Source organism: Gobius niger (genome assembly GCF_951799975.1).
Source record: "Gobius niger genome assembly, chromosome: 18".
Classification (NCBI taxonomy): domain Eukaryota; kingdom Metazoa; phylum Chordata; class Actinopteri; order Gobiiformes; family Gobiidae; genus Gobius; species Gobius niger.
Genome location: NC_136869.1, coordinates 1,538,948 through 1,565,591, shown reverse-complemented (window position 1 = coordinate 1,565,591; position 26,644 = coordinate 1,538,948). Strand labels below are relative to the sequence as shown.

Sequence of the window (26,644 nt, the reverse complement as noted above, 5' to 3'; positions counted from 1 at the left end):
GTTAGCTCCACACGTGCGTTAGCTCCACACGTGAGTTAGCTCCACACGTGCGTTAGCTCCACACGTGCGTTAGTTCCACACGTGCGTTAGCTCCACACGTGAGTTAGCTCCACACGTGAGTTAGCTCCACACGTGAGTTAGCTCCACACGTGAGTTAGCTCCACACGTGAGTTAGCTCCACACATGCGTTAGCTCCACACGTGCGTTAGCTCCACACGTGAGTTAGCTCCACACGTGCGTTAGCTCCACACGTGCGTTAGCTCCACACATACGTTAGCTCCACACGTGAGTTAGCTCCACACGTGCGTTAGCTCCACACGTACGTTAGCTCCACACGTGCGTTAGCTCCACACGTGAGTTAGCTCCACACATGCGTTAGCTCCACACGTGAGTTAGCTCCACACGTGCGTTAGCTCCACACGTGAGTTAGCTCCACACGTGAGTTAACTCCACACATACGTTAGCTCCACACGTGCGTTAGCTCCACACGTGAGTTAGCTCCACACGTGAGTTAGCTCCACACGTGCGTTAGCTCCACACGTGCGTTAGCTCCGGTCGGGTGGCTCCTCTGGCCTCGGTGCTCACCAGGCCCTGCAGCTGTTCCCAGTGGTAGCCCAGGGAGTCGGTCCTCTCTGCGTTCCCGTCGGTGAAGCTCAGCTGGTGCCTGAGGAGGAGGGAGAAGGACTCTTCGATGGGAGCGAGGGACGCGTCGATCCGGATCTCCTCGTCTCGGATCTGGAGCGGGTTTGGAACGTGTTAAATCTCACACAAACAAGCGGAAAGTTGCCCGACGCACCTCTCTGAGCGTCGCCATGGCGGCGCGCACGTCATCGAGGTCCGTGATTGGCCGCTGCAGCCGTTTGATGGCGGCGTCGACGAACGAGAAGACTCCGTCCATCTGCGCCGCGGCCTGGCGGTTCAGGGCGGAGCCGAACGCTCGCTTCCACTGGGAACACTCGGATTTCAGCGACTGACGGAACAGACCGGAGTCCAGGACGAGCCAGGCCACGGTCCAGCGCGGGGGCAGGGCCTCGATCTGCGCCTCCAGGGTCTAACGGAGCATCATGGGAGAGGCAGCATGAGGTCTCAAATGCATGACTTTTAACGCCACTTTACGCCCAAATACAATATTTTAATGTGTATTTATAATTCCTAGAAGACATGTAAAACCTTCATTAACTGAGAAATTTAAATATTCCAAAAGTAAATGGCAAATATGTGCAGAGTAATTCATTGTGAAATAAATACTTTCTGATGAGACTTAATCCCTCATGTAGGGATGTCACGGTTACCGGTGTAGCATAAACCCCGGTAAAAATGTTGACAATAATAATTATCGTCTTGTTTTTGAAAAAATATGTTACCGCGGTGGATTACGGCGCCCGTAGGCAAAGTGAGCCTCATGAGGCGCCGTCTCCTCTGCTGAAGCTGCCGCAGGCGCCTCTGTACACTGCGTTCCAAATTATTATGCAAATGACATTTTTCTCTGATTTTCTAAATTGTCAACTCAAATGAGAGTCAGCATAATTTTTAAGTCTTTACCTGGTAGAGGATCATTTAAATGTGGTGGAAAAAAATTCCTAGTGATAACAGTATTTTTTTCAAAAATAAATATAGTAAAAACCTCAAAATCCACTGTTCCAAATTATTATGCAACTCATCGTTTCAATACATTTTAAAGCTTGTAATTAACTGAAAATGATCATTTGTTGTATTTGTAGCATTAGGAGGTCATATTTACTGAAATCAGAAGCTATTTCAATCAAAAAAATATTAACAGGTCAAGTTATATTTTACCAAAGGAGCCCTTGTGTGAAGCAGCTTCAAAATTCTTAAATCCATTAAACTTGTGAGTTTTTGGACAGTTTCTGCTTGGATTTCTTTGCAGGATGTTAGAATAACCTCCCAGAGCTGCCGTTTGGATGAAAACTGCCTCCCACCCTCAGATGCTTTGCTTGAGGCTCCAAAGGTTCTCAATAGGGTTGAGGTCAGGGGAGGAGGGGGTCCACATCATGAGTTTCTCTCCTTTTATGCCCATAGCAGCCAGTGATGCAGAGGTATTCTTTACAGTGTGACATGGTACGTTGTCATGCATGAAGAGGATTTTGTTCGGGAAAACACGGCTCTTCTTTTTGTAGCATAGAAGACAGTGGTCAATCAGAAACTCCACATATTTTTCAAAGGTCATTTTCACACCTTCAGGGAGCCTAAAAGGGCCTAATGGGGCCGACCAGCTCTCTCACCATGACTCTGACTCCGCCCCCTCCTTACTGACGTCACAGCCTTGTTGGGACATTGTGGCCATTCACCAACCATTCACTACTCCATTGATTTGACCATCCAGGGCTACACGGCCTCATCAGTGAACAAGACTGTTTGAAAATGAGTCTTCATGTATTTCTGAGCCACTGCAGCCGTTTCTGTTCATCAGCTTCAATGAACAGTTTAGGGGAGGCCCGGATAGAAGGTTTTTGCACAACTGCAGCCTCTGGAGGGTCCTACACCTTGATGTTCGGGAGACTCCAGAGGCACCAGCAGCTTCAAATACCTGTCTGCTGCTTTGTGGCATCTGTTCTCTTAATCTGATGTGTTTGTCTGGCAGAAACCGTCCATATTATGTCTTTATCTGTACAAACCTGAGTGTGCCTGAATCATCCACAAATCTCTTATCAGTACGATTATTACGCTTAATCTTTCATGAAATATCGAAGGTTTTCATACCTAGACCAAGGCATTCAACTATTTCACGCTTTTCATCAGCAGACAGACCCTTTTTCTTTCCCATATTGTTTGAAAATGATGATCTGCATAAGAAAGTGGAACACCCTTTTCAGTAGTTTTTCCCTTAACTGGGCTTAACCTGAACACTAATCATCCCAGGTCTCTGAGATTTATGTCAGTGATTCATAGAGCCCCAAGACACGATACCGTCCATGAGTTTCATTATTATTGCTTTTTTTTTTACCTTTTTGACACAAAAATCCAATTTGCATAATAATTTGGAACGCAGTGTAGCTACAACCAAAACTAAACTTTCTGGCCACCGCCAGTATAAGCCGTGTCCGGATACCTCCGCAAGATGACACAATGCGTTACGGGGCTCCCGGTGGCAGATTCACTCTCGCCACAGTTTTATGAATTTAACAATGATCACTGTCTGAGGCATTTCCCAAATCTGCAAAGCGAAAGCTCACTGGAAGGAAACAAACTGAGGACAGTTTTCCTGATATAAACGGTTTATCTTATTCAAAAATATTCTTCTTCTTTGTTTCTGGCGCTATAAATAGTCCATGTAACACCCTCGAAACGATCAACAACACATCGTTATAGTTCCTTTACTTTCAAGTGAAAAGTTGCACTTTTGAAAAGGCTTTGTCTGTATTTTTTTATATAATAAGCACTGTTAAACTGTGCAGGACTATCAATGCTTTCAACATATTAACACACATTAAAAAAATACCGCGATAATACTGAAAACCTTGATAATTTTGGTCACAATAACCATGAGGTAAAATTTTCATAAGTGGGTCTGCAGTGGGTCTAAAGTAGTCTCGCCAACCAGACCGCGCTTTCAAAGGAAGTGACGCAGCGATATGGAGCCGACCGACCAATCAGAGCAGCTCCCTGAACGGGAGTCACGTTGTTGCGCCTTTGTTTTGTAGTTTTTCAACACAAGAAACCACTTCACGTAATGCTCCGGTTTGCTTGTGTTCTTAAGTTTTTCTGACATAAACGACAGAAGTCATTTACTGAACTCCGTTGTTAATGTCCCAATGACAAATACAACTTTCTTGTCACTGTTTCTGTCGCCACATCCGCTATGTTCTCATTGGCTGCTGCGCTTCGGTTGTCCCACATTAGTCCCGCCTCCAGCAGTAGCTTTTCTACGACAGCGTCGCCAGACTAGTCTCCTGTTTATTCATTAATAAACATCGGAGATTAGTCTGGATGCCAGGCTAGGTCTGAAGTGGGTCTGAAGCGGGTCTGAAGCGGGTCTGGACTCACCGAGTAGTGCTGGATCTGAGCGCTGAAGTCGCTCAGAGATGGACTGGACTGGAGGAAAACCTGGACCTGCTCCTCAGGCTCCTGGAGACAAACTCAGGCTTTACAAAGTTCGAGGTTCAGTTCAGAAGATGAGACAGGTTTGAGTCAGACGTCCCAGACCTGGAGCCAGAGGCAGGAGAAGTCCGTGAGCTGGTTTAAAGTCTGAGCTGTGGAGGATCTGAGAGACGACACGGCGGAGCTCAGCTGCAGCACCAGCCTGAGACACAGAGTGCATTACATCGACGCGGCACTAGAGGGCGCTGGTGTTTATGGGCAGGACTCACTTGCTGATGTCCTTGTGCTCCGACACCTGCTTCTCCACAGGCCTGAGGACCAGAGGCTTCAGAGGAACATCATCTGCTGCGGCCTGCTCCGTCTGAAACAGCAGCTCAGTGAGAACATCATCACACATCACCATTCCATGACAGGCACGACCGATATACACAAGTATCGGCCAGATATATCGGCCTCTAATCATGCATGAAGGGTGTGGGGGTCAGTCAGAGGTCGTGTGACAAAAAATGACAAAAAATGTGACAAAAAAAGAAAAAAATTACAAAAAAATGACAAAAAATGACAAAAAATGACAAAAAATGACAAAAAAAAGAAAAAAAAAGAAAAAAAAATTACAAAAATGTGACAAAAAATGTGACGAAAAAATTTAAAAAATTGTGACAAAAAAGTGACAAAAAAATTACCAAAAAAGACAAAAAATGTGACAAAAAAGTGACGAAAAAATGACAAAAAAATGACAAAAATGTGACAAAAAAATGACAAAAAAATGTGACAAAAAAGTGACAAAAAAATGACAAAAAAATGACAAAAATGTGACAAAAAAGTGACGAAAAAAAGACAAAAAAAAGACAAAAAAAGTGACAAAAAATGACAAAAGAATGACAAAAAATGACAAAAAATGACAAAAAAATGACAAAAAATGTGACAAAAAAGTGACGAAAAAATGACAAAAAAATGACAAAAATGTGACAAAAAAATGACAAAAAATGTGACAAAAAAGTGACGAAAAAATGACAAAAAAATGACAAAAATGTGACAAAAAAATGACAAAAAAACTGACAAAAAAGTGACGAAAAAATTACAAAAAATGTGACAAAAAATGACAAAAAAGTCAGAGGTCGTGTGGAGGAGGTTTGGGTCAGTCAGAGGTCGTGTGGAGGGTGTGGGTCAGTCAGAGGTCGTGTGGAGGGTGTTTGGGTCAGTCAGAGGTCGTGTGGAGGGGGTTTGGGTCAGTCAGAGGTCGTGTGGAGGGTTTGGGTCAGTCAGAGGTCGTGTGGAGGGGGTTTGGGTCAGTCAGAGGTCGTGTGGAGGGTTTGGGTCAGTCAGAGGTTGTGTGGAGGGGGTTTGGGTCAGTCAGAGGTCGTGTGGAGGGTGTTGGGGTCAGTCAGAGGTCGTGTGGAGGGGGTTTGGGTCAGTCAGAGGTCGTGTGGAGGGGGTTTGGGTCAGTCAGAGGTCGTGTGTGGAGGGGGTTTGGGTCAGTCAGAGGTTGTGTGGAGGGGGTTTGGGTCAGTCAGAGGTCGTGTGGAGGGTTTGGGTCAGTCAGAGGTCGTGTGGAGGGTTTGGGTCAGTCAGAGGTCGTGTGGAGGGGGTTTGGGTCAGTCAGAGGTCGTATGGAGGGTTTGGGTCAGTCAGAGGTCGTGTGGAGGGGGTTTGGGTCAGTCAGAGGTCGTGTGGAGGGTGTGGGGGTCAGTCAGAGGTCGTGTGGAGGGTGTTTGGGTCACTCAGAGGTCGTGTGGAGGGGGTTTGGGTCAGTCAGAGGTCGTGTGGAGGGTTTGGGTCAGTCAGAGGTCGTGTGGAGGGTGTGGGGTCAGTCAGAGGTCATGTGGAGGAGGTTTGGGTCAGTCAGAGGTCGTGTGGAGGGTTTGGGTCAGTCAGAGGTCGTGTGGAGGGTGTGGGGTCAGTCAGAGGTCATGTGGAGGAGGTTTGGGTCAGTCAGAGGTCGTGTGGAGGGTTTGGGGTCAGTCAGAGGTCGTGTGGAGGGTTTGGGTCAGTCTGAGGTCGTGTGGAGGGTTTGGGTCAGTCTGAGGTCGTGTGGAGGGTTTGGGTCAGTCAGAGGTCGTGTGGAGGAGGTTTGGGTCAGTCAGAGGTCGTGTGGAGGGGGTTTGGGTCAGTCAGAGGTCGTGTGGAGGGTTTGGGTCAGTCAGAGGTCGTGTGGAGGGGGTTTGGGTCAGTCAGAGGTCATGTGGAGGAGGTTTGGGTCAGTCAGAGGTCGTGTGGAGGGTTTGGGTCAGTCAGAGGTCGTGTGGAGGGTGTGGGGTCAGTCAGAGGTCATGTGGAGGAGGTTTGGGTCAGTCAGAGGTCGTGTGGAGGGTTTGGGGTCAGTCAGAGGTCGTGTGGAGGGTTTGGGTCAGTCTGAGGTCGTGTGGAGGGTTTGGGTCAGTCTGAGGTCGTGTGGAGGGTTTGGGTCAGTCAGAGGTCGTGTGGAGGAGGTTTGGGTCAGTCAGAGGTCGTGTGGAGGGGGTTTGGGTCAGTCAGAGGTCGTGTGGAGGGTTTGGGTCAGTCAGAGGTCATGTGGAGGGGGTTTGGGTCAGTCAGAGGTCGTGTGGAGAGGGTTTGGGTCAGTCAGAGGTCGTGTGGAGGGGGTTTGGGTCAGTCAGAGGTCGTGTGGAGAGGGTTTGGGTCAGTCAGAGGTCGTGTGGAGGGGGTTTGGGTCAGTCAGAGGTCGTGTGGAGGGGGTTTGGGTCAGTCAGAGGTCGTGTGGAGGGTGTGGGGTCAGTCAGAGGTCGTGTGGAGGGTTTGGGTCAGTCAGAGGTCGTGTGGAGGGTTTGGGTCAGTCAGAGGTCGTGTGGAGGGTTTGGGTCAGTCAGAGGTCGTGTGGAGGGTTTGGGTTAGTCAGAGGTCGTGTGGAGGGAGTTGGGGTCAGACAGAGGTCGTGTGGAGGGGGTTTGGGTCAGTCAGAGGTCGTGTGGAGGGTGTTTGGGTCAGTCAGAGGTCGTGTGGAGGGTTTGGGTCAGTCAGAGGTCGTGTGGAGGGTGTTGGGGTCAGTCAGAGGTCGTGTGGAGGGGGTTTGGGTCAGTGAGAGGTCGTGTGGAGGGTGTTGGGGTCAGTCAGAGGTCGTGTGGAGGGTTTGGGTCAGTCAGAGGTCGTGTGGAGGGGGTTTGGGTCAGTCAGAGGTCGTGTGGAGGGGGTTTGGGTCAGTCAGAGGTCGTGTGGAGGGTTTGGGTCAGTCAGAGGTCGTGTGGAGGAGGTTTGGGTCAGTCAGAGGTCGTGTGGAGGGGGTTGGGGTCAGTCAGAGGTCGTGTGGAGGGGGTTGGGGTCAGTCAGAGGTCGTGTGGAGGGTGTGGGGTCAGTCAGAGGTCGTGTGGAGGGGGTTGGGGTCAGTCAGAGGTCGTGTGGAGGGTGTGGGGTCAGTCAGAGGTCGTGTGGAGGAGGTTTGGGTCAGTCAGAGGTCGTGTGGAGGAGGTTTGGGTCAGTCAGAGGTCGTGTGGAGGGGGTTTGGGTCAGTCAGAGGTCGTGTGGAGGGTGTGGGGTCAGTCAGAGGTCGTGTGGAGGAGGTTGGGGTCAGTCAGAGGTCGTGTGGAGGGTGTTTGGGTCAGTCAGAGGTCGTGTGGAGGGTGTGGGGTCAGTCAGAGGTCGTGTGGAGGGGGTTTGGGTCAGTCAGAGGTCGTGTGGAGGAGGTTTGGGTCAGTCAGAGGTCGTGTGGAGGGTGTTGGGGTCAGTCAGAGGTCGTGTGGAGGGGGTTTGGGTCAGTCAGAGGTCGTGTGGAGGAGGTTTGGGTCAGTCAGAGGTCGTGTGGAGGGGGTTTGGGTCAGTCAGAGGTCGTGTGGAGGGGGTTTGGGTCAGTCAGAGGTCGTGTGGAGGGGGTTTGGGTCAGTCAGAGGTCGTGTGGAGGAGGTTTGGGTCAGTCAGAGGTCGTGTGGAGGGGGTTTGGGTCAGTCAGAGGTCGTGTGGAGGGGGTTTGGGTCAGTCAGAGGTCGTGTGGAAGAGGTTTGGGTCAGTCAGAGGTCGTGTGGAGGGTGTTTGGGTCAGTCAGAGGTCGTGTGGAGGAGGTTTGGGTCAGTCAGAGGTCGTGTGGAAGAGGTTTGGGTCAGTCAGAGGTCGTGTGGAGGAGGTTTGGGTCAGTCAGAGGTCGTGTGGAAGAGGTTTGGGTCAGTCAGAGGTCGTGTGGAGGGTTTGGGTCAGTCAGAGGTCGTGTGGAGGGTGTTTGGGTCAGTCAGAGGTCGTGTGGAGGGTTTGGGTCAGTCAGAGGTCGTGTGGAGGGTGTTTGGGTCAGTCAGAGGTCGTGTGGAGGGTTTGGGTCAGTCAGAGGTCGTGTGGAGGGGGTTTGGGTCAGTCAGAGGTCGTGTGGAGGGGGTTTGGGTCAGTCAGAGGTCGTGTGGAGGGTTTGGGTCAGTCAGAGGTCGTGTGGAGGGGGTTTGGGTCAGACAGAGGTCGTATGGAGGGTTTGGGTCAGTCAGAGGTCGTGTGGAGGGTTTGGGTCAGACAAAGGTCGTGTGGAGGGTTTGGGTCAGACAGAGGTCGTGTGGAGGGTTTGGGTCAGTCAGAGGTGGTGTGGAGGGTTGGGGTCAGTCAGAGGTGGTGTGGAGGGTTGGGGTCAGTCAGAGGTCGTGTGGAGGGGGTTTGGGTCAGTCAGAGGTCGTGTGGAGGGTTTGGGTCAGTCAGAGGTCGTGTGGAGGGTTTGGGTCAGTCAGAGGTCGTGTGGAGGGTTTGGGTCAGTCAGAGGTCGTGTGGAGGGGGTTTGGGTCAGTCAGAGGTCGTGTGGAGGGGGTGGGTCAGTCAGAGGTCGTGTGGAGGGTTTGGGTCAGTCAGAGGTCGTGTGGAGGGGGTTTGGGTCAGTCAGAGGTCGTGTGGAGGGGGTTTGGGTCAGTCAGAGGTCGTGTGGAGGGGGTTTGGGTCAGTCAGAGGTCGTGTGGAGGGTGTTGGGGTCAGAGGTCGGTCAGTACCTGCTGCTGCCTGTAGAGCAGGTGGTTGTACGTCCACAGAGGGATGTCTTTGGTCACAGACAGAACCACAGCCACCAGTTTGTTCACCAAGACCTGGAGACAAAACAACTCTTTACTCTTTACTCCCCTCATCGTTCTTTCAGCCACGACTCGTTCTTTCATCTAAAATCTTCACTTAAAGAGAGGGTATTCTGCTTTTTTCAGTCACATAGCACCAGTCTATATCACACTACAATGATGACAAACCTTCTGTTGGTCTGTAAATGCAGTAAATTAGAATAACTGCCTTGTATAAAATGTCTCTCTCAAAATGGCTGTAGTGAATGTCTTGAAATAGGCCTCCGTCTCTTTAAAGGAATAGGCCACCGTTTTTACATACTAAGATATGTTCTTACCTCACTTTAGACGTGTTAATATATCCCCGTCTGGTCTTTGTCCGTGCGCTCACACTTACGCAGCCTCTCCCACATGTCACATAGCTCCGAAAAAGCTCACGATAGAAGCTACCAAGCTCTTCCACGTGTTCCCTATTTAAATAAAGTTACGTGAAGTGTTTTCATGCGAAGTATATTTACACAGAAATGTAACATGTCGATTTAATAAGCAGATAAAAAGAGGAACTATATTGTGAGGCGTAATGATACGAGGAGCACAGCGTCCGCGCAGTAACTCCTAAAGACTTCCCCCGCTCACTTCCGTCAATAACCTTTAGGAGTTACTGCGCGGACGTTTTACTCCTCGTATCATTACGCCTCACAATATAGTCCCCCTCTTTATCTGCTTATAAAATCGACATGCTACATTTCTGTGTAAATATACTTCGCATGAAAACACTTTACGTAACTTTATTTAAATAGGGAACACGTGGAAGAGCTTGGTAGCTTCTATCGTGAGCTTTTTTGGAGCTATGTGACATGTGGGAGAGGCTGCGTATGTGTGAGCGCACGGACAAAGACCAGACGGGGATATATTAACTCGGCTAAAGTGAGGTAAGAACATATTTTAGTATGTAAAAACGGTGGCCTATTCCTTTAAGAACCTCTGAGCCTTTAGACACGCCCCCTCCACACGCTGTCTGTGGCATCAGTGGGGAGGGGGTTCTGCTGAGGAGCAGTGGTTGGTTACTCGGCTCGGAGGCGTCTCCAGGAGGTGGGGGCGTTCCTAGGAGGACTCAGGCAAACCTATCCCTAAAATGGCCGCCATCAGAGTTTTTACAGATTACTCAGAAATACATGAATGTGCCAAGGCAACACTTCAGCCATGTTTTTAATGAGGGAATGACAGAATAACATGATGGAAAGCTTGAAAAAGTCCATTTTGCATAACACCCCCCTTTAACACACTGACATTTAGCACCTCCTAAAGCCCCCATGTGTTTCTGCTGTGAGGTTCACCTGGATGTCGTCCAGACTGGGCTGCAGGACCACGTTGGGGATGCACAGCTGGATGTCTGTGGTGAACAGAGGGGGGCTGCAGGGGCCGCTCTGGAGCTTCTGCACAAACAGCCGCTTCCTCAGAGCGTCCAGGGACAGTTTAGTTCCTGTGAGAACAAACAGAATCGTTTACTCACCGTCTGATGGTTTAACCTCTTAACTCCCGCCTGAACCGAGAGGAGCTTTTTCCTCACGTCATCAGACTTTTTTTCATAATTTTTTTGTTGGGTATTCAACTCATTTTTGTAACTTTTTTGTCATTTTTTGTCATATTGTTGTCATTTTTTTGGTCACATTTTGTCATTTTTTTTGTCACATTTTTGTTATTTTTCATAAATTTTGTATCAATTTTTTGTCTTTTTTTGTCATTTTTTTGTAATTATTTTGTCAAATTTTTATCGCATTTTTGTAATTTTTCGTCAATTTTTTGTCACATTTTTGTCATTTTTTTTGTCATATTTTGTCACATTTTTGTTATTTTTCGTAAATTTTTTATCACATTTTTTGGTCTTTTTTTGGTCAATTTTTTGTCACATTTTTGTCATTTTTTTGTAATTATTTTGTCAAATTTTTATCACATTTTTGTAATTTTTCGTCAATTTTTTGTCACATTTTGTCACATTTTTATTATTTTTTTGTCACATTTTTGTTATTTTTCGTAATTTTTTTATCACATTTTTTGTCACATTTTTATCCCATTTTTGTCATTTTTTTGTCACATTTTGTCATTTTTTTGTCAATTTTTTATCACATTTTTGTCACATTTTGTCAATTTCTTGTGACATTTTTGCCACTTTTTCATTAATTTTTCGTCACTTTTTTGTCACATTTTTGTCACATTTTTGTCAATTTTTTGTCAATTTTTTGTCAATTTTTTGTCAATTTTTTGTCATTTTTTGTCAATTTTTTGTCAATTTTTTGTCAATTTCTTGTGACATTTTTGCCACTTTTTCATCAATTTTTCGTCACTTTTTTGTCACATTTCCATCAATGTTTTCGTCTCAGTTTTGTTGCTATTTTCACACCTTTTTTTCCAGAAGCTTTTGGATTGGGGTAAAGCCAAACTGGAGAAAATGTGCTCGGTTCAGGCTCAGTTAAGGGGTTAAGGCTCTCGAACCCCACCTTTGACCAGCGCCTCCGTGTTCCTGTGGCAGAGCTGGCCAATCAGAGTGAAGCAGCGGCAGGGCAGACAGGAAGTGCAGCGCGTCTTGTGTTTGGGGTCGGGCTGGAGGCAGACGAACGGCTCCTGTGGGCGAGAGAGAAGACGATGGATCCACACAAACTCATCAGACCTCACAGTCGTTACCTCCAGGCGAGCGGCGTCCGACGGATTCATCTTCTTCTTCAGCTCCTCGATCAGCTCATAAACGTAGAGCTCCACCTGCTGGCTCTGCCTGGACACAGCAACACGGGACACACAGTCAGACACGTGGATGGATCTCTTTAACCTCTTAACTCCCGCCTGAACATTTACTCCAGTTCAGCTTTACCCAAATCCTGTAGGCCAGTGTAACGCCTCATTTGAAAGCTAAGATCGACAAAACCCATCTAAATGGATCTTTTTCCTCACGTCATCAGATTTTTTGGGGGGTTTCAACTAATTTTTGTAACTTTTTTGTAAATGTTTTGTCAAAGAGTATATTTTTTGTCACTTTTTGTCACATTTGTCCTTTTGTTGTCAATTTTGTGTCAAATTTTTTATAACATTTTTGTCACATTTTTGCCATTTTTGCCTCATTTTTTCCTCATTTTTTTGTAAATTTTTCTCAATTTTTTTGTCCCTTTCTGTCATTTTGTTGTCCTTTTTTGTCAATTTTTCGTCATTTTTTGTCAATTTAGTGACATTTTTGCCACTTTTTCATCATTTTTTCACAATTTTTTTGTCATTTTTTTTGTCATTTCTTTTTTTTTTTGTAAAAAAAGTGTCCTTTTTTTTAATCAATTTTTTGTTTTGTTTTTGTCAAATTTTTGTCAAATTTTTATCAAATTTTTGTCACATTTTTGCCACTTTGCCACCAAAAAAATGACAAAAAATTTCTGAAAAAATGATGAATTTTGAAAAAAAAAAAATTGTCATTTTTTGTAAAAAAAAAAAAAAAAAAAAAGTCATTTTTTTTAATCCATTTTTTTAAATATTTTTGTCACTTTTTCATAATTTTTTTGGTCAATTTTTTGCCAGTTTTTTGTCTAAGTTTTCTCACTTTCTTGTCACATTTTCATCATTGTTTTCGTCTCAGTTCTGTCGCTATTTTTTCACCTTTTTTCCAGAAGCTTTTGGATTGGGGTAAAGCCAAACTAGAGAAAATGTGCTCTGTTCAGGTGGGAGTTAAGGAGTTACAGATGAACCCCTATGGGGCAGCTTTGCGATAACGATATCATTTCATTGGGGGCCTGAGAGGTTTTAAGATGGACGAGGGGGCTGTGATGTCCTGGACTTTGGGAATGCCTGACCGAGGCTAATGTTGTCAGTGTCAGAGTGGTTTATCTCAGAGGTTGTGGGTTAGACTCTCGTGTTACCAGCTCAGAGCGCCGGACGCCTCTCGGACGCTCGCTTCCGTCTGGCTCAGCAGCTCCTCCGGTGAGACGGGCTCGCGCTCGGGCAGGGTCAGGAGCGTGTCCGTGGACATGCGCTCCAGCAGGCGCCCGACGCGACAGTCCAGGACGTCCCTCACACGCCCGCACGTCTGCCTCAGCTCCAGCAGAGGGCGCCGCACGGCCTCCACGACTGAAGCGCAGACGCAGCGTTAGAGAGACGGAGATTTACTGCAGGTTAATGCTGTGACTCCGGGTTCTCACAGGGCTGAGTGTTGAGGCTGGTCCAGTTCAGCGTGGTCAGACCCGGAGACAGAGCGGACTCCACTTCAGAGACCAGCGGCTGGAGCAGAGGCAGCAGCAGAGGCGGGATCTGAGCCAGGACTGAGGCCACGTCCTGCAGGAGCTCCTCCAGCCTGAGGAGCCGTCACAGAGAACATGTTAGAGACATAAAGACTGTAACACTGAGGCCACGTCCTGCAGGAGCTCCTCCAGCCTGAGGAGCCGTCACACAGAACATGTTAGAGACATAAAGACTGTAACACTGAGGCCTCGTCCTGCAGGAGCTCCTCCAGCCTGAGGAGCCGTCACAGAGAACATGTTAGAGACATAAAGACTGTAACACTGAGGCCTCGTCCTGCAGGAGCTCCTCCAGCCTGAGGAGCCGTCACACAGAACATGTTAGAGACATAAAGACTGTAACACTGAGGCCTCGTCCTGCAGGAGCTCCTCCAGCCTGAGGAGCCGTCACAGAGAACATGTTAGAGACATAAAGACTGTAACACTGAGGCCACGTCCTGCAGGAGCTCCTCCAGCCTGAGGAGCCGTCACAGAGAACATGTTAGAGACATAAAGACTGTAACACTGAGGCCTCGTCCTGCAGGAGCTCCTCCAGCCTGAGGAGCCGTCACAGAGAACATGTTAGAGACATAAAGGCTGTAACACTGAGGCCACGTCCTGCAGGAGCTCCTCCAGCCTGAGGAGCCGTCACAGAGAGAACATGTTAGAGACATAAAGGCTGTAACACTGAGGCCACGTCCTGCAGGAGCTCCTCCAGCCTGAGGAGCCGTCACAGAGAACATGTTAGAGACATAAAGACTGTAACACTGAGGCCTCGTCCTGCAGGAGCTCCTCCAGCCTGAGGAGCCGTCACAGAGAACATGTTAGACATAAAGACTGTAACACTGAGGCCACGTCCTGCAGGAGCTCCTCCAGCCTGAGGAGCCGTCACAGAGAACATGTTAGAGACATAAAGACTGTAACACTGAGGCCACGTCCTGCAGGAGCTCCTCCAGCCTGAGGAGCCGTCACAGAGAACATGTTAGAGACTTAAAGACTGTAACACTGAGGCCTCGTCCTGCAGGAGCTCCTCCAGCCTGAGGAGCCGTCACAGAGAGAACATGTTAGAGACATAAAGACTGTAACACTGAGGCCACGTCCTGCAGGAGCTCCTCCAGCCTGAGGAGCCGTCACAGAGAACATGTTAGAGACTTAAAGACTGTAACACTGAGGCCTCGTCCTGCAGGAGCTCCTCCAGCCTGAGGAGCCGTCACAGAGAGAACATGTTAGAGACATAAAGACTGTAACACTGAGGCCACGTCCTGCAGGAGCTCCTCCAGCCTGAGGAGCCGTCACAGAGAACATGTTAGAGACATAAAGACTGTAACACTGAGGCCTCGTCCTGCAGGAGCTCCTCCAGCCTGAGGAGCCGTCACAGAGACATGTTAGAGACATAAAGACTGTAACACTGAGGCCACGTCCTGCAGGAGCTCCTCCAGCCTGAGGAGCCGTCACACAGAGAACATGTTAGAGACATAAAGACTGTAACACTGAGGCCTCGTCCTGCAGGAGCTCCTCCAGCCTGAGGAGCCGTCACAGAGAACATGTTAGAGACATAAAGACTGTAACACTGAGGCCTCGTCCTGCAGGAGCTCCTCCAGCCTGAGGAGCCGTCACAGAGAACATGTTAGAGACATAAAGACTGTAACACTGAGGCCTCGTCCTGCAGGAGCTCCTCCAGCCTGAGGAGCCGTCACAGAGAACATGTTAGAGACATAAAGACTGTAACACTGAGGCCTCGTCCTGCAGGAGCTCCTCCAGCCTGAGGAGCCGTCACAGAGAACATGTTAGAGACATAAAGACTGTAACACTGAGGCCACGTCCTGCAGGAGCTCCTCCAGCCTGAGGAGCCGTCACACAGAGAACATGTTAGACATAAAGACTGTAACACTGAGGCCTCGTCCTGCAGGAGCTCCTCCAGCCTGAGGAGCCGTCACAGAGAGAGAACATGTTAGAGACATAAAGACTGTAACACTGAGGCCTCGTCCTGCAGGAGCTCCTCCAGCCTGAGGAGCCGTCACAGAGAACATGTTAGAGACATAAAGACTGTAACACTGAGGCCTCGTCCTGCAGGAGCTCCTCCAGCCTGAGGAGCCGTCACAGAGAACATGTTAGAGACATAAAGACTGTAACACTGAGGCCTCGTCCTGCAGGAGCTCCTCCAGCCTGAGGAGCCGTCACAGAGAACATGTTAGAGACATAAAGACTAACACTGAGGCCACGTCCTGCAGGAGCTCCTCCAGCCTGAGGAGCCGTCACAGAGAACATGTTAGAGACATAAAGACTGTAACACTGAGGCCTCGTCCTGCAGGAGCTCCTCCAGCCTGAGGAGCCGTCACAGAGAACATGTTAGAGACATAAAGACTGTAACACTGAGGCCTCGTCCTGCAGGAGCTCCTCCAGCCTGAGGAGCCGTCACAGAGAACATGTTAGAGACATAAAGACTGTAACACTGAGGCCACGTCCTGCAGGAGCTCCTCCAGCCTGAGGAGCCGTCACAGAGAACATGTTAGAGACATAAAGACTGTCATTTTTTTTGTAATTTTTTGTCAAATTTTTATCACATTTTCTGACATTTTTTTGTCCTTTTTTTGTCAAATTTGTGTAATTTTTTGGTCAAATTTTTAACACATTTTTGTCACATTTTTTTGTCACATTTTTGTCACATTTTTTGGTCTTTTTTTTGGTCTATTTTTTGTAATTTTTTGGTTTAATTTTTGTCACATTTTTGTCATTTTTTGATCTTTTTTTATCACATTTTTGTCATTTTTTGTCAAATTTTTATCACATTTTGTCACTTTTTTGTCAAATTTTTTGGTCTTTTTTTTAATCACATTTTTGTAATTTTTTGTCAAATTTTTATCACATTTTGTCACTTTTTTGTCAAATTTTTTGGTCTTTTTTTTAATCACATTTTTGTAATTTTTTGTCAAATTTTTATCACATTGTCACATTTTTTTGTCCTTTTTTTGTCACATTTTTTGGTCTTTTTTTTTGTAATTTGTTTTGTCAAATTTTTGTCAAATTTTTTGTATTTTTTTGTCAAATTTTTGTCAAATTTTTTGTATTTTTTTGTCAAATTTTAATCACTTTTTTGTCATTTTTTGGTCAATTTTTTGTCTATTTCTTGTGACATTTTTGCCACTTTTTCCTCAGTAAAGACACAAAGACTGTTTCCAGACGGCTCCTCCAGGCGTGAAGAACCCGTGTCCGTGTGAGTACCGTGAGTGCAGCTCTCTGACGTGCGTCTCTCTGCGGATCATCTTCAGCACGGCCCTGGGAACCTCCACCTCCATCTTCTTCATCCAGCGAGCCTCCTCCAGCGCCTCCAGCAGCGCCTCGGGCAGGTTCACCTTCAGCGCCTGGTCCTGCTGCCGCACCAGCAGCGTCTCTCTGAGCAGCAGCGGAGCGCCCTCTGCTGCCCGGCTCCAGTGCTGCAGGTGGAGGAGCTCGTACTGGATCAGAGCGGACGCCGTGTGGTTGTACAGCTGCACCAGGCGGCTCAGCTCCGGACCCTGACGCAGGAGCGGAGAGTCAGACCTCAGGCATGTTATTCTGTCACTCTCTCATTAAAAACATGGCTGAAGTGTTGCCTTGGCACATTCACGTATTTCTGAGTAATCTGTAAAAACTCTGATGGCGGCCATTTTAGGGATAGGTTTGCCTGAGTCCTCCTAGGAACGCCCCCACCTCCTGGAGACGCCTCCGAGCTTTGGTCACCAGCCGAGTAACCAACCACTGCTCCTCAGCAGAACCCCCTCCCCACTGATGCCACAGACAGCGTGTGGAGGGGGCGTGTCTAAAGGCTCAGAGGTTCTTAACCCCTTAACTCCCGCCTGAACCGAGCATGTTCTCTCCAGTTTGGCTTTACCCCAATCCAAAAGTGTGAAAATAGCGACAGAACTGAGATGAAAACAATGATGAAGATGTGACAAAAAAGTGAGAAAAAATTGACAAATAAATGACAAAAAATGTGACAAAAAATTGATTAAAATAAACAAAAAATGTAACAAAAAAGACAAAAAAATGACAAATAAATGATAAAAAAAAAGACAAAAAATTGGAAAAAAATGTGACAAAAAATTACAAAAAAATTACAAAAAATTTAATAAAAAACGACAAAAAATGTGACAAAAAATTACAAAAAAATTACAAAAAATTGAATAAAAAACGACAAAAAAACGACAAAAAATGACAAAAAAATGACAAAAAATTGATTAAAAAAAGACAAAAAAATGACAAAAAATGAAAAAAAATAATTGATTTAAAAAAATGACCAAAAAGCTACAAAATGAGTTGAATAAAAAAAAATAAAAAAAAGATGGAAAAAAATCTAATGACGTGAAGAAAAAGATCCATTTAGATGAGTTTTGTAGGATTTGGGTAAAGCTGAACTGGAGAAAATGCTCTCGGTTCAGGCGGGAGTTAAGAGCTTAAAGAGACAGAGGCCTATTTCAAGACATTCACTACAGCCATTTTGACAGAGACATTTTATACAAGGCAGTTATTCTAATTTACTGCATTTACAGACCAACAGAAGGTTTGTCATCATTGTAGTGTGATATAGACTGGTGCTATGTGATTGAAAAAAGCAGAACACCCCCTCTTTAAGTGTTTCATTCTAGTCCCGTTTAGACCCATTGGTTTTGACATATTCATCACATTCTGTCAGGAAATACTGCCCTCAGTACATGAGTAACTACAGCGACCCGCGAGTACATCTGATACTGTAGAGAAAGTCAGGCTAGTCCTGCTGAAGACACGCACCTTGAGGAAGTCCAGTTTGGGCTTCAGGATCGTCATGGGCGTCTCCATTTTAGTGAAGAGCTGTCGACACCAGAGCACCCTCCCAGAGACCTGCGGCAGAACAACGTGAGGACCTTCTGCTGGACCCGGAGTCTCCACAACACCCAGATACTTAAGGTTTGAGTGTCAGTCCTGTGTGGTGGTGAGGGTGGGTCAGTCCTGTGTCATTGTGAGGGTGTTACCGGCGGCAGGTTGCGGCCCATCGGGGGATGTTCTCTCTGCCTCTGGTAGATCTTCCTGATCAGCTCCAGCTCCCTGTGGAACTTCTGAAGGAGCACGAGGTAAAACGGCCTCAGCTCCAAACCAGGAACTGACTCGAACTGAGACAAAAGCTCCAGTAACTTCTCCACCTGTGACGGGGAGACAGAACACAGCCAAAGTCATGTTGCCTTTGTTTAGACGACATTATGGAAGTTAAAGACTCCAACACTGGGACTGAAAAACAGCCCTGGACTCTGACCAGCCTGGCCCAAATTAGCGTAATTGTGACACTTCCACAAATACATATTTTAACCTCTTACCCCCCGCCTTAACCGAGAGCATTCTGTCCTCTTTTGACTCATTTGAAAGCTAAGACCCACAAAACTGACCTTTTTCCTCGCGCTGTTGCTGTTTGTGTCACCTTTTGTATGTTTTTTTTTTTTTTGTCACATTTTTGTTGAATTTTTGTCTCATTTTTGTTGAATTTTTGTCACATTTTTATTGAGTTTTTGTCACATTTTTGTCACATTTTTGTTGAGTTTTTGTCACATTTTTGTTGAGTTTTTGTCACATTTTTGTTGAGTTTTTGTCACATTTTTGTCACATTTTTGTTGAATTTTTGTCACATTTTTGTTGAATTTTTGTCACATTTTTGTCACATTTTTGTTAAGTTTTTGTCACATTTTTGTTGAATTTTTGTCACATTTTTGTTGAGTTTTTGTCACATTTTTGTTGAATTTTTGTCACATTTTTGTCACATTTTTGTTAAGTTTTTGTCACATTTTTGTCACTTTTTTGTTGATTTTTTGGCACATTTTTGTTGAGTTTTTGTCACATTTTTGTTGAGTGTTTGTCACATTTTTGTTGAGTTTTTGTCACATTTTTGTCACTTTTTTGTTGATTTTTTGTCACATTTTTGTTGAGTTTTTGTCACATTTTTGTTGAGTTTTTGTCACATTTTTGTTGAATTTTTGTCACTTTTTTGTTGATTTTTTGTCACATTTTTGTGGAGTTTTTATCACATTTTCGTCACATTTTTGTCACATTTTCGTCACATTTTTGTCACATTTTTGTTGAGTTTTTGTCACATTTTTGTTGAATTTTTGTCACATTTTTGTTGAATTTTTAATTTAATTTTTTCTATAATTTTTTCTTGTGTTTTTGTGTCCGTGTTTTTCTCATGTCTTCATCCTCTCTATTTTGATGCTTTTCTTTTTAGCTTTTAGATTTGGGTAAAGCTCGGTTAAGGCGGGACTGGAGGCCCTTCTGTGCTCTTCCAGAATGGACACATGGCCCGTCCGCCCCTGCTCCAACACGTCGCTTTGCACAGGACTAGAATCACCTGAAAGACGTCAGAGTTTGCAGAAAAAATCGAGGACATTTTTACATTCAAAACAACAAACATGGCAGAAACTCTGAGGGCTTTAAACTAAAAAGAATTGTTCAATGAAATCTAAACAGTGGCCAAAAAACGAAGCCCTGGATCTCTGAGTGACTTACGGAGAGCGCCTGTTGGAACCAGAAGTCCAGCAGAGCCTCCAGGGAGCGCATCAGGGACTGGACCTGGCTCTGGAAGTCCGAGTACTCACTGTCGAACTGAAAGAGAGGCCGTCCGTGACTCATGAGCGCGTGACCAGTGTGGGGGCGGGTCTGGACTCACCTCCAGTTTGCGATGGTCCAGGACGTCGTAGCTCTTAGACTTGGTGGTGGAAACGATGGTTTGGTAACTGGAAAAGATCTGCTCCACTCCCTCCACCTGAAACCAGTCTTACATTTACAACAATCATACAAGCTTATAATCAATCAAGTCTGAACCTGCAGAGGGCGCTGTGACGTCACACTGAATGAAAACTTGCCTTGATGTGTTCGAGGACCGACAGATTTTCCAGCGTCGACGCCACGTCCGAGATCTTCTCCAGACGACGACAGAACGCGTCAAACTTCCCGAAAATGTAATGTTCGCTGTAAAACAAACACAGTCAGAGAACATTCCTCACAGGTGAGTCTCCGTGTGTAAATGGAGCTGGTTTACCTCAAGTTTTTATTTTATATTAGATTTATTGATTTTTGTTATTTTACATGTACAAAACTCACGCCTGAACCGAGAGGATCTTTTTCCTCACGTCATCAGATTTTTTTCTCCATTTTTTTGTTGGGTATTCAACTCATTTTTGTAACTTTTTGGTCATTTTTTGGTCATTTTTTCGTCCATTTTTTTTCTCATTTTTGTCAAATTTTTTGTCACATTTTTGTGATTTTTTCGCCCATTTTTTTGTAAATTTTTTGTCAAATTTTCACATTTTTCGTCATTTTTTTGTAATTTTTTTGTCAATTTTTTATCACATTTTTTTCATTTTTTCATCACATTTTTTGTCCATTTTTTGTAATTTTTTTGACACATTTTTGTCACTTTTTTTGTCAATTTTTTATCACATTTTTTGTCATTCTTTCGTCAATTTTTTGTCAATTTCTTGTGACATTTTTGCCACTTTTTCATGTACAAAACAAAACAAAATGAACAAAACAAACAAAAACAACAGACTGCCAGACAAAGCAAAAGAAAAACAAAGCAACCGAAAAGTGTCATTTTTTTGTTGAATTTTTGTCACTTTTTTTATTTTTTGGATTTTTTGTTTATTTTTTGTTGATTTTTTGTTGATTTTTTGTTGATTTTTTGTCACTTTTTTTTACATTTTTTTGTTACTTTTTTCATTTTTTCATAATTTTTGTATCAAATTTTTGTCATTTTTTTGGTCACATATTTGTAATTTTTTGTCATATTTTTGTCATTTCTTGTCACTTTTTTCATTTTTTCATCATTTTTTTTATCACATTTTTTGTAATTTTTTTGTCAAATTTTTATCACATTTTTGTCACTTTTTGTCACATTTTTGCTAAATTTTTGTCACCTTTTTGTTGAGTCTTTGTCACATTTTTGTTGAGTTTTTGTCACATTTTTGCTAAATTTTTGTCACATTTTTGTTGATTTTTTTGTCATATTTTTGTTGCGTTTACATCCTTGCTTTCTTCTTATTTTTTGTGGCTATTTTGGTGTTTTTTCCCAAGAAGCTTTTTGATTAGGGTAAAGCCAAACTGGAGAGAATGGGATCCGTTCAGGTGGGGGTTAAGAGGTTAAACAGAGGATTATAACAGATGGGAGTATAAATAGTCTGCCGTAAATGGTTCACCTGAAGTTGAACTGCCGCTGGTTGGGGCTCAGCCGGAGCTGCTCCTTCACCGTCTGGAAGCTTCTCTGGTACTCGCGGTTCAGCTCGCAGCACTCAGCGATCCGCCGCAGCAGCTCCGGCCTGGAGGAGAAGAGAACTTAACAACGCCCTGCAGTCGAGTCGTAGGAGACTGAGCGCCCGGTACCTCGGGTGGTCCCAGACTTTGGCCACGCCCCCGCACAGGTAGCGGCGGCAGGTGTTGATCATCTGATTGGTGACTTTGAGCAGCAGCGACGTCATTCGCTGAGGCGTGTTGTAGAAGGGAGACACCGTGTGCACCATCTTCAGACTGGACATGAGCAGAGCCAGGTGCTGCTGGACGCCGCGCTGAGGGGGGGAGGCGGGGGGGAGACGGGGGGAGGGAAGAGAGAGCAGGGGGGGCTTTTCCTGTTACACGTTCCATCACCATGTCATGAATAAAACCGTAGAGAAATACCGGAGAGCGTGTTCCCAGCGGCTCAAAGATCTGCTCCAGGGTGTACAGGAACTTCACGTTGTCTCTGGCCTCGTTCGCCACCACCGTGATGTCAGCGTCCTGCACACATCGACCAATCACAGAGCAGTCCTGCACTCAGCGGCCAATCACAGAGCAGTCCTGCACTCAGCGGCCAATCACAGAGCAGTCCTGCACTCAGCGGCCAATCACAGAGCAGTCCTGCACTCAGCGGCCAATCACAGAGCAGTCCTGTACGCATCGACCAATCACAGAGCAGTCCTGACAGCCTGTTGTCACATTCACTTCCTGTCACTTGTTTTAGTCTGAGGCTGCATCCTAAAAGTGTCTGATTTGTCCTTCTCCTTAACCTCTGAGGGAAACTTCATGAGGTCGGCCTTGAGGAACCTTCTGCAGTCGGAGCAGGAGCTTCAGCTTCTCCTTCTGCGTCAGGACGATCTGAACCTTCCTAACCCAGCGGAGGAACAACCATAAAGCTACGTCGTACAATTTATACTACATATCCTCCTGAAACGAATATAACCTCTTAAAGGGGGCCTATTATGCAAAATCGACTTTTTCAAGCTTTACATCATGTTATTAAGTCATTCCCTCATTAAAACCATGCCTGAAGTGTTGCCTTGGCACATTCAAGTATTTTCGAGTAATCTGTAGAAACTCTGATGGCAGCCATTTTAGGGATAAAACGCCTGATTCCTTCAGGAAACGCCCTCGACCTCCAGAATTAGCCTCCGACCTTTCGTCACCAGCCGAGTAACCAACCACTGCCCCTCAGCAGAACCCCCTCCCCGCAGTGTCCAGCCCTAAGATGTAAACAGAGTCATCATGGAGGATTAGCTTCATGTGTTGTGAACCGGAGCCACAGCAGACTTTTACAAAGACACACATCAGTGTTTCTGTTACCGAAACACCCAGGATTAAAACCGGTGACAAGAACACTTATTTCAGTGTCTGGTTCTGCGCTGAGCCTTGATGATGCACAGAGCCTCCGGAGAAAGCTAATGCTAAGCCTCGAGTCATCACGTGAAAACGAGAAATATGCACAAATGAAGTCAATAAAACCACCACACACATAAAGAACCGTTTAACAATGATCACACACGGAGCCAGGCTTGTTGATTTGGAAGTTTATTGCTCACATTTCATCTACAATGGGTCATAGCCGAGTGGTTTTCTCCCGGAGCTAACAAGCTAGCCGCGACAAGCTAACGGGAAAATTCACTGAAAACAAGCATATTATGCATTGAAAACGTCACTAAAACAGGCAGCTGCTTGAAGCAGCCTTTATGACGATCACACACTGAGCCGGGCTTGTTGATTTCGTAGTTTATTGCTCACATTTCATGTACAGTGAGTCGTAGCCGAGTGGTTTTCTCCCGGAGCTAACAAGCTAGCCGCGATAAGCTAACGGGAACATTCACTGAATACAAGCAGCATATTATGCCTTGAAAACGTCACTAAAACAGGCAACTGCTTGAAGCAGCCTTTATGATGATCCCACACGGAGCCGGGCTTGTTGATTGTGTAGTTTATTGCTCACATTTCATCTACAGTGAGTCGTAGCCGAGTGGTTTCTCCCGGAGCTAACGCACTATTAGCCGCGACAAGCTAACAACCTTCACCTTCACAACATTCATTGAAAAAAGGCAGCATATTATGCACAAATAACGTCAATAAAGCCGGCAACTACTCGAAGCAGCGTTTACGATGATCACACAATGAGCCTGGCTTTACACATGTGTGGTTTATTACAGACTTTTCATCAACAATGAGCTGTAGTCGATTATAACAAGCTAACGGGTAACCTCGAAAAACCATTGTCCACCTGCACAGATAATGTCCGTCTTTGAATCGTATGGGCTCCTGCAGATCCTGGTGTCGTCCATGGGGGTATAGTTAGAGATCCATAGGGCAGATGCAAAGAGAAGCCTCCAAACAGCAGTTATTTTTCAGGCAAGAGCCCCTTCCAAGCGTCCGGTGTGGAAGGTTCGTTTCCAAATAATATCCTGTGTGGCCTTTGTTCCCAAAGGGATAAACAGTAGCTCCTTTCCAACAATAAAAATTAAAATGCACCGATCGTAGTTTCAATACTGTTGAGACGAGCGCAGTGTTGTTGTGATGCCACAGACAGCGTGTGGAGGGGGCGTGTCGGAAAGGGTCAGAGGTTCTTAAAGAGACAGGGGCCTATTTCAAGTCATTTGCTAACGCCATTTTGAAAGAGCAATTTTATACAAGGCAGTTCTTCTAATTTACTGCATTGACAGACCAACAGAAGGTTTCGTCATCATTGTAGTGTGCTATAGACTGGTGCTATGTGGCTGAAAAAAGCATAATACCCCCTCTTTAACTCCCGCCTGAACCGAGGGGAGCTTTTTCCTCACGGCATCAGATTCTTTTTCCATAATTTTTTTGTTGGGTATTCAACTCATTTTGTAACTTTTTTGTAATTTTTTTGTCATTTTTTTGTCATTTTTTTTGTCAAAGTTTTATCACATTTCTGTCATTTTTTTCCGTAAATTTGTTATCACATTTTTGTATTTTTTTTAGTCAATTTTTTGTCATTTTTTTGGTCATTTTTTCGTCCATTTTTTTATCTCATTTTTGTTACATTTTTGTAATTTTTTTGGTCAAAATTTTATCAAATTTTTGTCAATTTTTGTATCATTTCTGTCTTTTTTTTTTGTCCATTTTTTATCACATTTTTATTACATTTTTGTAATTTTTTTGCCAATTTTTTGTCATTTTCTTGTCACATTTTTGTCATTTTTACGTCCATTTTTTAATCACATTTTTGTAATTTTTTTGTCCATTTTTTTATCACATTTCTGTCATTTTTTGCGTCAATTTTTTATCACATTTTTATCACATTTTGTAATTTTTTCATTAATTTTTTGTCCATTTTTTTATCACATTTCTGTCATTTTTTGCGTCAATTTTTTATCACATTTTTATCACATTTTGTAATTTTTTCATTAATTTTTTGTCCATTTGTTGTGACATTTTTGCCACTTTTTCATAAATTTTTCGTCACATTTTTATCAATGTTTTCGTCACTTTTTTGTCACATTTCCATCATTGTTATGTGGCTAAAAAAAAAATGTGGCTAAAGGAAAACCAGGCCTGTGAAAACTTTTAATTGTTACTGCATGTATTGTTATCACATTATGTAATTGTAAATTGTAAATTGTGTATGTGCTGCCTGCCTAGGGACTACAGATGGAAACTAGCATCTCTGCTATAATCTGGCGTATTTACAGTGGTCATGTGCAACTGTTCATTAATATGCATTGTCCCTATCAAATAAAAAATAAAAAAATAAAATAAAAATAAAAAAATTGTTCCCGTCTCAGTTTTGTTGCTATTTTCACAGCTTTTTTCCAGAAGCTTTTGGATTGGGGTAAAGCCAAACTGGAGAAAATGTGCTTGGTTCAGGTGGGAGTTAAGGGGTTAAAGTTATTACCCAAAGGCGCCCGCTCTCCTCGTCCTCTGATCAGCGCTTCTAGATTATTATTATTATTTGTTTTATCAACAGCGCCGTCTGCAAACACGAAGCCGTCCTCAACTTGCTTTCGTTATGTTATCGTCATTAAAAAAAATTATGTTCAGGTTTGGATACATTTGTGTTTGGGCTTCTCGATGGAGAACTGACCAGTTTCCTCCAGCGCCGCAGCACTTTGGACTTGGCCACCTGAAGAACCCCCAGAGTCTTCTTCACGTGCGGACGCTTCACCTCCTCCAGCAGACTGAACACACACAGACCAGGTTAGGCTCGGTGACGCCTCAGTGACGCCTCAGTGACGCCTCAGTGACGCCTCAGTGACGCCTCAGTGACGCCTCAGTGACGCCTCAGACCTGTTGAACGTGACCGCCCGGCTCTTCCAGTGCTCCAGCTCCGACGTCGGACCCGCGTCGTCCGGCTCTCGTCTCAGCTGCTCGCTGTCGATCAAAACCTGCTGGATCTGATTGGTCCAGAGCGAGACCACACCCTCCAGACGCGCCACCACCTCACTGCTGTTGGCTGGAAAAGAGGAAGCGCCACGTTACAGGGGAGGTATAATCACTTTTTCAAGCTTTCCATCATGTTATTCTGTCACTCCCTCATTAAAAACATGGCTGAAGTGTTGCCTTGGCACATTCACGTATTTCTGAGTAATCTGTAAAAACTCTGATGGCGGCCATTTTAGGGATAGGTTTGCCTGAGTCCTCCTAGGAACGCCCCCACCTCCTGGAGAACCCCCTCCCCACTGATGCCACAGACAGCGTGTGGAGGGGGCGTGTCTAAAGGCTCAGAGGTTCTTAACCCCTTAACTCCCGCCTGAACCGAGCACATTTTCTCCAGTTTGGCTTTACCCCAATCCAAAAGCTTCTGGGAAAAAGGTGAGAAAATAGCGACAGAACTGAGACGAAAACAATGATGACGATGTGACAAAAAAGTGACGAAAAAATTAAAAAAAATTGACAAATAAATTATTTTAAAAAAGACAAAAAATGTGACAAAAATGTGACAAAAAAGACAAAAAAATGTGACAAAAAAAGACAAAAAATGTGACAAAAAAAGACAAAAAAAGACAAAAAAAAGACAAAAAATGTGACAAAAAAAGACAAAAAATGTACAAAAAAGACAAAAAAAGACAAAAAATGTGACAAAAAAAGACAAAAAAAAGACAAAAAAGACAAAAAAAAGACAAAAAAAAGACAAAAATGTGACAA

The 26,644-nt window shown here is 44.9% G+C and overlaps 1 protein-coding gene across 1 annotated transcript in view; it reads right to left on the bottom strand.

Moving 5' to 3' along the window:
* The window catches only part of LOC306977858 (dynein axonemal heavy chain 5-like), a gene marked incomplete at both ends in the record, with an annotated part of 47,945 nt that overhangs the window by 16,852 nt on the left and 4,449 nt on the right, over positions 1-26,644 (bottom strand). Inside the window, 22 exons of the mRNA XM_079576297.1 lie at positions 586-735; positions 797-1,051; positions 4,006-4,086; positions 4,165-4,261; positions 4,329-4,420; positions 8,943-9,035; positions 10,337-10,482; positions 11,498-11,621; positions 11,682-11,769; positions 12,893-13,100; positions 13,172-13,323; positions 16,469-16,761; positions 18,014-18,103; positions 18,235-18,402; positions 19,754-19,849; positions 19,914-20,009; positions 20,110-20,215; positions 21,442-21,561; positions 21,626-21,807; positions 21,917-22,015; positions 25,584-25,677; positions 25,787-25,952. Of these exons, the coding sequence (XP_079432423.1) occupies positions 586-735; positions 797-1,051; positions 4,006-4,086; positions 4,165-4,261; positions 4,329-4,420; positions 8,943-9,035; positions 10,337-10,482; positions 11,498-11,621; positions 11,682-11,769; positions 12,893-13,100; positions 13,172-13,323; positions 16,469-16,761; positions 18,014-18,103; positions 18,235-18,402; positions 19,754-19,849; positions 19,914-20,009; positions 20,110-20,215; positions 21,442-21,561; positions 21,626-21,807; positions 21,917-22,015; positions 25,584-25,677; positions 25,787-25,952 (2,996 nt within the window). The remainder of the gene's footprint in view (positions 1-585; positions 736-796; positions 1,052-4,005; positions 4,087-4,164; positions 4,262-4,328; positions 4,421-8,942; positions 9,036-10,336; positions 10,483-11,497; positions 11,622-11,681; positions 11,770-12,892; positions 13,101-13,171; positions 13,324-16,468; positions 16,762-18,013; positions 18,104-18,234; positions 18,403-19,753; positions 19,850-19,913; positions 20,010-20,109; positions 20,216-21,441; positions 21,562-21,625; positions 21,808-21,916; positions 22,016-25,583; positions 25,678-25,786; positions 25,953-26,644) is intronic.